Source organism: Ctenopharyngodon idella, chromosome 1 (genome assembly GCF_019924925.1).
Source record: "Ctenopharyngodon idella isolate HZGC_01 chromosome 1, HZGC01, whole genome shotgun sequence".
NCBI lineage: Eukaryota > Metazoa > Chordata > Actinopteri > Cypriniformes > Xenocyprididae > Ctenopharyngodon > Ctenopharyngodon idella.
In genome coordinates this window covers 32,652,064-32,666,482 of record NC_067220.1, presented here as the reverse complement: position 1 = coordinate 32,666,482, position 14,419 = coordinate 32,652,064, and the positions used below count along the sequence as shown (strand labels likewise).

The window sequence follows — 14,419 nt, the reverse complement described above, 5'->3', positions numbered from 1 at the left end:
GAAATAAACATTTGATATATATCAGTCTGTGTGTAATGAATGAATATAATATACGAGTTTCACTTTTTGAATGGAATTAGTGAAATAAATCAACTTTTTGATGATATTCTAATTATATGACCAGCACCTGTACAAATGCAAAAAAAAGTGCTTGAGTGTGTGCCAGTGTGTGTTGGCACAGAGTTTGAAATAAAGAAATGAGAAATGTTGCATGTTCCTAGCCCCTCCGCACTAATAGTGTCTTTTGAACACCTAATAACATTGATGTTATATACTGTTCAAGGCAAAATTGTCTCTCATAAAGTATTACGCAAATGACTTGTTTTATATATGTAAATGTACTTTTTAATTATATAATAAATAATGTTGCTTTTTAAAACTGACAAAAGGCATTGTACCCCAGTGCCTTACAGAACCATAATCCAGCCTTGGATTCAAATACATGTTTATTTCAATTGTGAGGAATAAAAATCTCCAAATGGCCTTGAAATGGTAAATGTTGCATATATGACTAATAAATCTTGTACTTTCAAACTGTATCTGTACTAAATCCAAGATTATATAATTTACTCTCTGTGCACATTCTAACTACCTCTTTTTCATTCTCTCTATCTCTGTTGTCTGATTTAAACGCTGGATTTACAGTTTGTGACTATTATTAACACTAGCTGTCACGTTTAGTAAGTAGCTTAATCCAAAGATACTTGATGCAGAATGAACCAGGAACAATAGACTTTAATAGCGATAGCACAACATTTGACATAAACTTTAATGTGGAACACTAATCAAAAGGTGGACAGTAACAAAGTACATTTACTTGAGTACTGTACTTAAGTACACTTTTTGGAGTATTTGTACTGTACTTGAGTATTATTTTTTCTGGAAACTTGTTACTTTAACTTCACTACATTTGAAAGACAAATATCGTACTTTTTACTCTACGTTTCTGTCAAGGTCCTTGAGTAGAAAGTAGTTAGTCAGGGGCCATGTTGCCAATTTAGGGATTTTGTCACTAGATTTAGTGACTTCTCCGCCCCTTTTGAGACTTTTTTCAAAAGTTTAGCAACTTCTTGGACATACCTTATCTAGATTCTTATTTTGCCCACTGATCTCTATTCATATTTATATAGATCAATGAATTTGCCATTATGATGTCATGTAGTGACATTTAGCTACCAGTTTTAGCTACTTTCAATTGAAAGCAGTTGGCAACACTGGTCAGGGGGTGATTTTTCTTTGTCTCTAAAACGTGATTGGTTTTTTGCAGGCGACAGACAGTCTGTCAGTAATCACTCTTGTAGGGTCACGTGTCGTGAAGGTCAGCGATTTCCCATAATTTATTTATTTATTTATTTTTATTTATTTTTTTGAACACTAATCAACTGGCGGCAAAATGGACGAAGACAGATCCTCGGCGCAGTGCTCGCATCCATGGCCATGCTTACACCGTGTCCTAACCAGACGCGACGCGACGCGACGCCGCGACACGCGATAAAAGGTATCTTTTCCATGAATCAGAGATTTTGTCCTACCCAGCCGCGACGGCGACACGCGAATATTCTATTTTAGAAACAGTTTCTATTTGGGCACTTTACAGTCTTATCTGCTGTTACTTTCATGTGATAGATTCTTGCTCTCAGCAAGATAGGTGTTCAAGGTGTGTGGCCTTGACAGGCCTCCCTTGGATTTTCCCACTCCCACTTCTGGTGTTGTAACTTTAGCAGCATAACATGTATTGTTTTCTACTCTGTGTGGCCTCCATGATTGTGTGCCTACAGTATGGTCTATCTGTTAGGTCGAGCTTTGTACTCCCGTTTGGGTTGTCCTATATAGTGCTTAGCTCCCTAAGCTGGTCATTGGTTGAAGGCTTCTATGAGGCCTCCCGTTTTAAGACCAGCCCCCAGGCTGGTTTGTGCTCCCCTTTATCAGGGTTTGTTTAGCGCACAGCCTCCTCAGTGCAAATAATCAGGCGCTGAGTAGATCCTAGGATTGAGCAGAGTTTACTCCCCTCAGTAAGAGGGTAAAAAGCACTCAGCTGAGTTCTGCTCTCCGGGATGCCCGTCTTTACGCTCGGGTTTGAGTTGCTTACTGCCTTTTTGCAGTCGCTCTTACTCGCTGTCTTCTCTTAAGAATGCGTTGTTGAGACTCTGTATACAGACAGGTTGCTGGCCAGAGACTAGGTTTTTTGTCAGACCAGGTCAGCCTCCCTGGTGGCATTTGGGGTGACTTTCGAAAGGGAACGTCTCAGGTTACATATGTAACCATGGCTCCCTCAGAACAGGGAACGAGACTCTGCGTTTCCTTGCCATGCTCCGGGGCTGCCTGCTGAACAGTCCCTCAGACGATAAGATACTGACTGGTTCTCTAGGTGCTCCTTATATACTTCCGGGTCGCACTATGATGATGTCATAGGCTGTCGCCGGCCAATAGGATTGGAGAGATTTGATACTTGGCTTTCAGACATCGGTTCACGTGTGACGTTCCCCACAGCATTTCAAACGCAGAGTCTCGTTCCCTGTTCTCAGGGAACCATGGTTAGATACGTAACCTGAGACGTTCTGTCACTGAAATCTTTGCTGTCATTTGCTTTTTTTACCCTGAGGAGAAAAAGATTATTCATTAGGGCACAAGCCCTGTAAGGGCAAAGGCCCTATTGTTTTCCTAAGGTAAATTTATTTTTTTTCCCAATCTTTCGGGCAATTTGTGTCCCTTAACATGCTCAGAAACTTTGCACACGCATTGGAATATTTGGCCATCAGGGCCGGGCACAAGTTGTCATGGGGGGGTCATGGGGGGCTGCACACCCTTTTATATGCTTGTATTTGAGGGGCTCTGTAGTGCACCCCTTTTCACCTACAGTAACCAAACTTCATACAGTTATAGATCTCATCAGGCCAAACAACTTTTGCACTCTAAGGGGCCATTCACACAGAACGCTCAGGAATGGCTTTAAAAAAAAGCGCAGCGTAAAACACGAGGGTCTCGAGACGCACTTTTGAGACGTGATGCAATGACGACAATAACAGAAATAACAGAAATAGGCAAACAGCAGAATTGATAGATACGAGTTTTGACATGGAAAAAAGAAAATAAGATAACCTTTACTCCCTTTACTCCGCCATGTTGCCGTCAAATAAAACAGTTGCCAACTTGCTACTGTAAACAGAAGCTCGCAATGCTTGCCCCGCCTCCGAGTTCGTCTGATTGGTCCACTGTTTTGGAACTGACATTGATGAGCGGCACTGCGTGTAAAAGTTGAAATTCTTTTAACTTGACACGGCATCTTAAAAACGCGGCGCTCATGTGCGAGGCACTGCAAAAGATGCGAGACGCGAGCGTAACGGTCATGCACGTCCATCAAGCGCGTATTTACATAGAAAAACAATGGGAAAGTAGCGCATTGGAATAGAAAAACGCGTTCTGTGTGAACGGCCCCTAAGACTTAAGTCATACGTTGAAACTAATTTATGGCGAGAAAAAGGAAACATGAAGTGTGTTATAACTTCTGCATACAACTGATTTTGATGAAACTTCAGCTGTGTGTTATAGGAGGCAGATCACATGGATGTGACTATTGTGAGTAAAGATCATAGCGCCACCAATTGGCAGCAGGAAGTGTGTCACTTTCAAAATGCTTTGAAATAGCTCTCTTATTTTTACCCAATTCACTTAAAACTTCATCAGTATAATGTCAAAACATGGTAGATGCACTCCTGTGAAAGGATTCTTGATATCTTGAATACTGTTGTCATGGCAATGCATTAAACTTTAATATTTTTTATGGGGGTTTCTAAGGCACTTGGCATGCTTCAAATTGCATGAAACTCGACACACACATCCAAGTTGCCAGCCAGAAGACATAGGCAAAGCTTTAGAAACGGACGGGGAGGAGGGGCCCTATACTGCCACCTTTAGACAAAAGTTGGGGGGTTAGTCTTACCTAGTCACCAAACTCGGTACATATGTTGTTCCCATCAAGCCGCACAACTTTCTAATTTACAGTCATTACCTCCGACCAACAGGAAGTCAGATATTTTGGTTTGAATGTGGATTTTTTGAAAAATCAGGCTTTAATCAGTTTTTAAGTATTCCTCGTAGAAGATTCACGCTATCGCCACCAAACTTGGTCAACATGAAACAAAGACACTGAAGATGCTAAATTGCAAACGATTATAGAATATCTCGAACAATGTTGCCATGGCGAGGGATTAAATTAAGGACAAAAAAAGGGAAACAGGAAGTGTCTCATATCTTGTAAAATCATTGTTTGATTTAAATTAAATTAAGATTGTATGTTTGGTAATTGAACCTGAAAGGATTTAAAATGAATGTACTATGTTTCAGATAAATATATTTGTTTGCTTTAAAATTTTGTATTTTGAGATTAATTTATGACACTAAACAATTATACACCATTTATTTCTATATACAATAATACTAACATTATTAAAAAAACACATTTGAGTTTCTTTTTTTAACCAATGTAGTATGTGTAACTTAAAAATAAGCAGATTAGTGCTCTGTTTGAGGACAAGAAATGAAAACAAATGCAATATATTCTATAACCAAAAGATGGCACCAAAGGCCTATTTTTAAACAGTTGGATAAATCTTTTTTGTTGTTAAAGAGTGTTTTTTAAAGTGCAATAATTTCCATTTATTCCACACAGCATTTGTATGTATATTTAAACATTATCAAAGACTACTTTCTGTCACAATTTAGATTTTATTTTTTGATAAAAAATGTTAAATCTTCTGAATCTCACTCTCTCCTTCTGTCTGTCCTCCCTCTCACTCTCTCAGTCTCACACACTCTTTCTGTGTGTGTGTGTGTGTGTGTGTGTGTGTGTGTGTGTGTGTGTGTGTCTGTGTGAGTCAAGTTCACTGTTGATGGTTAGTTTAACCCTTTCATTGCTGTGTGCTGTTACCTACATTAAACGATAAGAAATTGCTTAGGCCTTGACTTTTTCTATACACATTTGAATTACAAAAGAAAGGCATATAACCAGTTCATTTGTAGGGCATTGACAATATAGTTTTATAATTAGGTTAACTGGGTAAGTTAATAATTAGGTTAATGTAAATATAAAAAGACCTTGAGATAAATAGTGGAAATACAAAACGTTGAGCTTCAAAATATAACTTTGCATTCATTTGAAAGTGACTTATGACATTCAATGACAAGACATTCATCTAAATTTAAGATCTCATGTATGTGGCTGTTGTGGTTCACAGTCATAGGTGCACCAGCTGACTGCAGTAAATGTGGTGTATTCAAATGACTTTGACATATTCATTTTACATTCACCCAGTTTAAATGCATATTTCCTGTTGTTGCCCTAAAGCCACCAGGGTGGCGGTGGCACCGGGGCTTGGGCCCGTCATCGCTGCTTACAGCTATATTTCGTTTTTGATATTTCTTGATAGGGCAATTCCCCTGGCGTAGTCAAATGAGAGCAACTGCTGGGTTCATGTGTTTTAGGTCTAGTATTCTGTAACAGTACGTAATCCACTGAAGGCGAGCAGATTTGAACCCATGTGCAGTATTTATTAAATCCCAATTTAAATAGAAACAAAGTAAACAAAGACTTGGCATGACTTGATACGAGCTGGACTTGAGCATGAACATGAAACAAAACTCACTATCAGCGGAAACAATAGGGTGCAACAGGGCTAAAGGCACACCTTAAGAAAAAATGTGCTTTTCACTGAAAAAATATATATGTTTGTAGTGAACATTGATTGAGCAACAGATTTTGTGTGAAAATAAATCATAAAAGTGGTTAATTTTGTTTAAGAATCTTATACTGAAACAGCTTTAGTTAAGGTCACTAATGATTTGTTAATTGCCTTTGATTCTGGATGTCTTTCTATCTTGATTCTTCTTGATCTCAGTGCTGCATTCGACACTGTTGATCATTCAATTTTACTTATCAGTTAGAGTCTGTCTTTGGTGTTTCTGGGACTGCACTAAGCTGGTTTGAGTCTTATCTCTTAGATCAAAAGCAGTTCATTGCTATGGGTGGATGCAGATCTGATATTGGTGTGGTGAAATCTAGTGTTCCTCAAGGATCAATTCTGGGCCCTTTACTTTTTAGCATTTACATTTATCCATTTGGTCAACTTTTATGATCACTTGGTCTTAACTTTCACTTTTATGCCGATGGCACTCAGGTTTATATACATTCAAAACCTGATGTTAATGTGGCTGTCTTTGCTTTCTCAATGTATTTCTGAGATTAAAAAATGGATGTCTGAAAATTTGTGTCTAAACAGTGACAAGACGGAGGTAATGCTCATTGGTTCACCCCACCAGCTTCGTAAGGCTGGGTCTGTAACTTTAAGTGCGGATGACTCTACATTGGAATTTCAAACAATTAAAAAATTTAGGGGTGATATTTGATGCACATTTAACATTTGTTCCCCATGTTCAGAACACTGTAAAGACATAATTTTTTCATCTTAGAAATATTGCCAGATTGCGCCCTATACTGTCATTCCCAGTGGCTGAAAAGTTGATCAATATCTTTGTGTTTTCTCACATAGATAATTGTAATGCTTTGCTGGTAGGGGTCTCAAATGCTACCCTAAACAAATTACATCTGGTTCAAAATTCAGCCACTCGAATCCTGTCTGGAAACAGGACAAGGGATCACATCACTCCAGTATAAGTAGACTCTCATGTCTACTTATAAAGCTTTGAATGGTTTGGCTCCTCACTAGCTCTCTGAGCTTTTAGCCCCCTACACACCTGCGCATGCTCTCCACTCCTCAGAAGCTGGCCTTTTAATCGTTCCACATACCTGTTTAAAATCTATGGGTGATAGGGCGTTTTCTTCGGTTGCTCCAAGACTTTGGAATTCTTTGCCTGCTTGGATTAAGCAAGCAGATTCCCTTAGTGTTTTTAAATCTTCCCTTAAATCTTATTTCTTTAGGGTAGATTTTACTTGATTATTTTGAAACTGTTTACTCATTAATGATAGATTGTTCTTATTTGGTATTTGTTTTTAATATCTCACTTATTTTAAAAAATTGTTTGTATAATTGTATGTTTTGTTTAATCCTTCTGTGAAGCGCTTTGAGATGCTACTTTTTAAAGGCGCTATAGAAAATAAAGTTTATTATTATTATAAATGTATGAGGTAGCAAGGGGGGCCTTTAAGGCCCCTTCACACCAAGAACGATAAATAGTAACGATAACTAGTAGTGTCCACACCACAGCTATAATGATAACGATATAGAGAAATATAGATGGGATCACTTTCAGAACGATTTTTTTTCCAGTTGTTGGACGATAAAACGCTGACAGCCAATCAGAATCCATTCTTATTTAAGGGCTTGCGCATTTAAAATGGCAGACAACACTGTGGAGAATAGCTTTGAAGTTGCAGTGAAAAAGACAAGGCGTTGTTTTTATTCCATGCACTATTGACTTTGTCAGCTAAATTCACTGTTAAATTAGATCGATTACACTAGCTATTCACTCGAAACATAGCATGCCTCGGACATCTGCTGGTTAAAGCCGTGTAAATGCAAAAAAAAAAAAAAAAAACAGCAAAAACATACACGCTGCGAAACGGCAGCGCGTGAGCTTAGAATAAACAGACGGTTATCATTTGCTGGTGTGGACGTAAATATAGTTATCGTTAGAGTTATCTTTATAGTTATCGTTCTTGCTACTCATACCACGGTGAGTGTCCACTACAGCGGCAAAACTCCGCTTTGGGGTGTGTCTGTACTGTAGTGAGTGTGTTTAATTTTTTTTTTCAAAGCATGGACAATAAAATCATCAGAGATGCACGTGATTACCTTTGGAAATAGGCAAGCTCCAGCACTACCTGCATATTTTTAAACGCTCAACACAGACATCACTACCTGAACCTCACAGAGTTTGGCTGCCACCCGCGTTTTCCACTGTCCGCTGTGACTATTATCTGTTGTGTAAAACAATGTATTTACCATATCTGCTATGATGAATGCAAACAAAATACAAGAGCTGTTATGTTGTTTTAATCAAGCCAGGACATATGATTGTGATCCATACACAACTTTACTAAAAGGTTACAAAAAAACAGGTAAAAGGTAGCAAACAATTACAAATTATATACCCAAGAACTAGAATCAGAAGTGTCAATACACTAAGGACAAGAGAGAGCTATCCAAAAAAAAAAGGCACTCAAGCCTAGGAAACTACATACTGTAATAGCATGAGTCTAGAAAGAACCAAGTAATGAAGACAAGGCAAAATAATTCTTAAATAAAGTTTAAACATAATTGTGGCATCCAGGGGTCTCACAAATGGTCGTTACAAAATACAGCCTACTCATTTTATGTTTCTGATTTGCTGTTTTTTTTTTTTTGTTTTTTTTTTTTTTGTTTTTTTGTAATGAAGACATGAAATCTTGAACCTTAATCTTAAAAACAAACAAATAACTAAATAGATGCTTTCTGTTAAAACTTTCAAATCAGAGCAGAGATATAAAATATTAGTGTAATATATGATTGTTACAGGTGAGGCTCCCTCTCTGCTTCCTCTGGATCATCAGAGGGAGCTCTCACCAGAATATTGACTGTTGCCATTTCGGACTCCATTTCCCAAAGGTCCACGCTATTTAAGCATGCCACACACACACACCACCTTGCAAAGTCTTGATTTGCTATGGTGGTCATTTCTGAGCGTTTCTATTGTGGCTGGTTATTCTGTGTTTGATCTTGGACTGTTTCCTGTTGTTTGATTGTCTGCTGCCTGCCCCGACTATTGCCTGTTTATTGGATTGTGATTGTAAGCTGCCAGCCCTGAACTTTTGCCTGATTTTCGGACTGTGTTGTGTATTTGCCGCCTGCCTCAACCCAAGCCTGTCCCAGTTTACGATTCTGTTTTGCCTTCTCTACTGCCACTACTGTGTACCGACCCTGTACTGTTTAACTCTGACCAAAATAAAGCTGCAGATGGACCCTCACTCCGCTGACTCAGCGTTAAAAAATATGTGAAAATATATTTTTGCATGATTTTAAGTATTTTTGCATGATTAGAATAGACTATTTTTTTCAGTAAAAACTCATTATTTCCTTTAATAAAGAGAAATTAGTGTCCAGTTGGGACTTCAAAATAACAGGAGAAACCCAGGCAAACCACTCTACAAACCAACAAGAACCGACAGAGACAGAGGGAAAACACAGGGTATATATACACAGCAAACAAAGGGAAGTTAAGATAACACCTGAACTCAAACTCAAATCAATATGTAACCAAGGGAACTAAATAATGGCGAGAAAAACTGAACAAAGGAGGACATGTGACAAACAGAACATGGTGCAAAACAGACAGACATGTGACAATTACAGTAAAATTCTGGGTTTCATTAAATTGTTCATATATGCTTTTAAAAATGGCATGTCCAATGGGTCTGAATAAAATAAGCCAAAAAATTTTTTGACTATTTCCTTCAAATATTTGACTACATTCATTAAAAATGAAGGGTCTCTCTCAGCCTTCTCTCTTGCCCGCTGCTCATAATCCTCATTCAGCTTTTCCTTAGCTTTTTCATAGTCCTCGTCCTTAAGTTTAGCCCTCAGAGCTTCTATCTCCCTCCGTCTCTGCTCCTCTGTCTCCTTCAGGATACGCTGTTTCTCTTTCTCAATCGCTCTCTCTACCTTTTCAAGCATCTCACTGGTGTAATACTGCCCACCATTTCCAGTGACCATTTTATCAATCTGGTCGAGCAACTGAATGACCTGTTCAGGATTTTGTTCTTTATTGTTGAACATGTGGTATCGTCCACTGCAAGTTTTGATGAAACTGAGCAGTTTTGGACTGTCCCGCACAAAAGTGTGAATGTTCTTGTCCTCCAGTCGATCTCCATGAGTGAACAGTGCCATGGTGTATGTGGAGGATTCCTCACCAAAAATTGCTTGTATGAGTCTAACAGCTTCTGCCTCTTCATCAGTGAATCTGCCCAGCTGAATCACAACTAAGAAGACACGTGGACCAGGAGCAGAGAGTGGAATACAGAGTTTAATTCTGTTGATCACTTCATCTGTAGTCAGGCTGGTGTCAAACAGACCGGGAGAATCAATGACAGATACTTTTCTGCCATTTATCATTGCATGAAACTTTTCACACTGTCCAGTCACAGAGGAGGATGATATCTCAGATTTAAAAACTTTTCTTCCCAGAATAGTGTTGCCTGTTGCACTTTTTCCCACTCCTGTTTTTCCAACCAGAAGAATCCGGAGCGGATCTCCTGTCTGATACGCTTTGCATTGAAAAGAATTACAAGTATTACAAAATATTTCAAATGATAATCTCTTGCTAATTTTCATATAAAAAATTAGGTCATTTACACAATATTTTTGGACCACTGTTTGGGAAGGGGAAAAAAACTTTACCTGTATCATCTGAAACATCATTTTGATGATTTTGTTGCCTAAACATCTGGAATATATAAATACAGTATCAAATATTTGATCACATTTCCTTATTTATACTATCTATTTATTTATGTCTCATAAAACAAAGTATTAAGTGTCTTTAAACACTATGGTCATACCAGTGCATCAAGTAATAGCTTTCTTTTTTATTAAATTATTTATTAAACTCAATAAAATTTACAATTATGTGCAATGCTAGCTGTTGAAAAGTTAATTTGTTGTTTGAGTAATCAACTTTAAATTTTTTATTTTATGAATGTACTGAATGTAGTTTGTTGATTAAACATAATTTCATTAGAAGTTGTAATAAATAAAAAAAGATAGATGAAAACTGTCACATTATTATTTATTTATTTTATTGTTTTGTTTAGCAGAAACATTTTTAGAGTGTGTAATAATACCTAGAATATCAAAATCAACCGCAGGCTTAAACTTTGGAACAGTCTTCCTAGCATTGTTCGGTCAGTTTGTCAGTTTATATCTAGACTAAAAAAACCATCTCTTTAACCTGGCATACACATAACACCTTATCTACCTCTATAATTCAAATCATGTAAATTAGGTCAGCCGAAACTGGGAACACTTCCTATAACACCTGATGTACTCGCTACATCATAAGATGAATGGCATCTACGCTAATATTAGTCTCTCTCTGTTTATCCCGAGGTTTGCCATAGCCTGCCAGATCCAGGCCGTATCCAGATGAGACGAAGGACCTGTGCCTAGACACGACGAAAACACAGCCCTTAAGTGTCAACTAAACTATCCCCTGCGAAGGCCTCCTCCCCTTTACTTTCCCTATGTATAGATAAAACGTTATCAAAATTATTCCAGTTCGCATAGATCCACAGACACGACTAATTTTTCTGTATTATGCGGACCAGACAAGTAATTTGGCAAATATCACTTTGTAAAAAAGACCAAGCGTCTGCACACATACACATCCAAACGCAGAAACATATAGACTAAACACGTAAATGAACAGCAAAAATGCATTAAAGGTCTTCGGTTTTCAGTAGGAAACGTGTCATTTAAGTGGCCCCTAAGTTAATAATTAACAATTTTTACAATGGAAGTGATTCCATCAAAAACCTACTTTATAATAATATTTTCTTAGAGCTGCTGTAAAGCCAAAACAATCTCTGTCAATTAATTTTCCTACATAAATGAAGATGACTTGACTTGAGTGTGTGACTTGAATTTTCAAATACATACCTGCAACGCTATTGCGGCAGAGACACCAATTACGCCAAAGATTACCAGGTAAATGAAGGGAGATGAGACCCATGAGCCTGAGGTCTTTGTTGGTTTTGAAGGAGAATGTGCAGTGTCCTCCATAACTAGGCTAATGAGAGAGTGAGGGAAACTGTTGTTCTTGCTATACAATATGAGTAAAACCAATATTATGGACCAGGTCAATGGGGACAGTACCCTGCATGAGGCTTTAACCTTTGATTTCTGCTATAGGACCAGAAAACGCCACTGCAGATGTAATCTTGATATACACATATACAAAAAGTGCTTCAGACTCACTGTTGGCACAGTTTTAAATAAAGAAATGAGAAATGCTATGTGTTACTAGCGCCTACGCACTAATAGAGTCTTTTGAACACCTTATAACTTTTATGTTGAATAATGATCATGGCAAAATTGTCTTTTGCAAAGTAACATATTACACAAATAGGTTTGTTTTATATGTGTGAACGCAAGTTTCACTTACAAGAAATAATGTTGCATCTTAAAATTGACAAGAGGCTGGTGTCCCAGTACCTCAGAACTATAATCCATCCTTGGATTCATATGCCACTTTGTGAGAAATAAAAATCTCATTGAAATGCAAATGTTGCCTATATGACTTCAAATAAATATTGTAGTATCAAACTGTATTTACACTAAATCCAAGATTACATCATACTCTCTGTGCATGTTCTATCTATCTTCTTTTTTTCATTCTCTTAAACATTGTTGTCTGGTTAAAACACTGGATATAGGCCTACAGTTTATGGCTATTAAAGGAAGTAATTTATTTTGAAATTATAAATATTTTAAGAAAGTACATATTGCTGGCACATAGCCACAAACTGTAAACCCATAAATCAAACCACAGAGATAGGGAGAATGGAAAAAGCAGACAGAACATGAGTAAATCTTGGATTTAGTGTAGATAAAGTTTGATATACAATATTCATTTAAAGTCATACAGGCGACATTTGCCATTTCAATGCCATTTGGAGATTTTTAGTCTACAAAAAGTGGCATAAATGTGTATATGAATCCAATGATATATACATTAGTATGGTTTCTGACTAGTACACCTGTTCTCTGTTTCTTTGATTCCCTGTCTCAGTGTATTAATTAAGTTTTCTCAGTTATGTGTTCCGCATTAAAGGTTATGTTATGTATGCTATATCGCTTTCTGTGTTTATCATCTTTGGATTAAGCTACACCAGTGGTGGACGAAGTACACAAATCAAGTACTTGAGTAAAAGTACAGATACGTGTTATAAAATATTACTCAAGTGAAAGTATTTAGTGCTCCTTTTCAATTTCACTTGAGTGAAAGTACAAAAGTATTTGATTTTTAATGTACTTAAGTAAAAAAGTACTAATTGTTGAATGTTTATTTTGTAATTTTATATAGGCCACTTATATAATTTAATTTTATATTATGTATTTTATATAATCCTATTGCTCAAAATAATTATGTCAAATATACAAAACATAAAGGGCTAAATACATAACATTTTAAGAAACTGCTACAGCAGAGGGGAAGATGAACGTGCATGTGTTATTTTAATTTGTGTTAGAGTTGCACGATTCTGGATAAAATGAGAATCAAGATTTTTTTTTTTTCTTTCAAATAGAAATCATGATTCTCCCATGATTCTGAACAGACAACTAAACAAAATTGCGTATAATTATTTACTAGAGGACAAAATATTAATTGCTGCAGTATAAAAATATTTAATTAATTAATTAAAAAAAAAATGGGTTTGAATAAATGATTTAATGACTCACTCAACTACTTCACTTGTTTCATTACTGGATGAATCAATGTTTTTGAACAAATCTTTTGAATGAATCATTCAAAGTCAAATACATTTTACGTCACTTTGGCGCCTCCTTGTGCCGTAACAATGTAATCGATACAACCGTTATTTGAAGCAGCAAGTTAGTTTTAAAATGTAATTTGATCTGATTGAATCGAGATCGAGATCTGTAGACACATTAATGTGGACGTGTCGCATTAAAGCATTTCAGTGGGTTTAAACAGATGCAGCAGATTTAGTTCAAAAACAACTGACAGTTGTGACCTAAATATGATTTTCACTTACAACAATTCATCCTAAAATTCAACATTAGTGGGCTGACTTACTTTTCACCATCAGTCGCGCGCGCACTCAGAGGATCCCCCAGTTCTTGGCTAATTTTCAGTCAGACAGTGAAATTCATTCACTGGAGAGTCGCTCTGAACGGATCATTGAATCAGTGATTTGTTGACTCGAGAACAGCTGCAATACGATCAGTCCAATTCGCGAATGAATTGTTGATGTGATTTGTGAACCGATTTAACAGGATGATTGAAAAGAATCAGTTCATGGACGAATCGGACACCGCTTTTGCGTCTCTGAGCATGTGACGATTTCTTCATTTTAAAATAAAGAGTAACGATATGTTTTATGAAATGTAGTGGAGTAAAAAGTACGATCTTATGCTTTGGAATGTAGTGAAGTAAAAGTAAAAGTTGCTCAAAATAAAAATACTCGAGTAAAGTACAGATACTTGAAAAATGTACTTAAGTACAGTAACGAAGTAAAAACTGAGCTACACACTAACCGTGACAACTGGTAGATATAAAAGTGGAAGTTAAACATACCTTTGATGTCGAGCTCATAAGAATCTGGATGCTTGTAATACAGAGTTGCCTTTTCCGGTGTTATACCCTCTATGGTTGTACCTAAATCTGACCCCCCGGACAAATCGCACTC

At 37.0% G+C, this 14,419-nt stretch overlaps 2 protein-coding genes across 2 annotated transcripts in view; both read right to left on the bottom strand.

Moving 5' to 3' along the window:
• Window positions 1-14,419, bottom strand: part of LOC127512019 (GTPase IMAP family member 9-like) — a 24,679-nt gene extending 10,260 nt beyond the window's left edge. Inside the window, exon 1 of the mRNA XM_051892519.1 lies at window positions 14,308-14,419. The gene's annotated coding sequence lies outside the window, so the exon portion shown is untranslated. The remainder of the gene's footprint in view (window positions 1-14,307) is intronic.
• Window positions 7,988-14,210, bottom strand: LOC127521001 (GTPase IMAP family member 9-like). The gene is made up of 4 exons (XM_051909871.1): window positions 13,807-14,210; window positions 11,646-11,775; window positions 10,389-10,434; window positions 7,988-10,255 (listed from the first exon to the last, which is right to left on the bottom strand). Exons 2-4 carry the CDS (start codon window positions 11,766-11,768, stop codon window positions 9,339-9,341), a joined length of 1,086 nt encoding a protein of 361 aa, XP_051765831.1. The 5' UTR covers window positions 11,769-11,775; window positions 13,807-14,210; the 3' UTR covers window positions 7,988-9,338.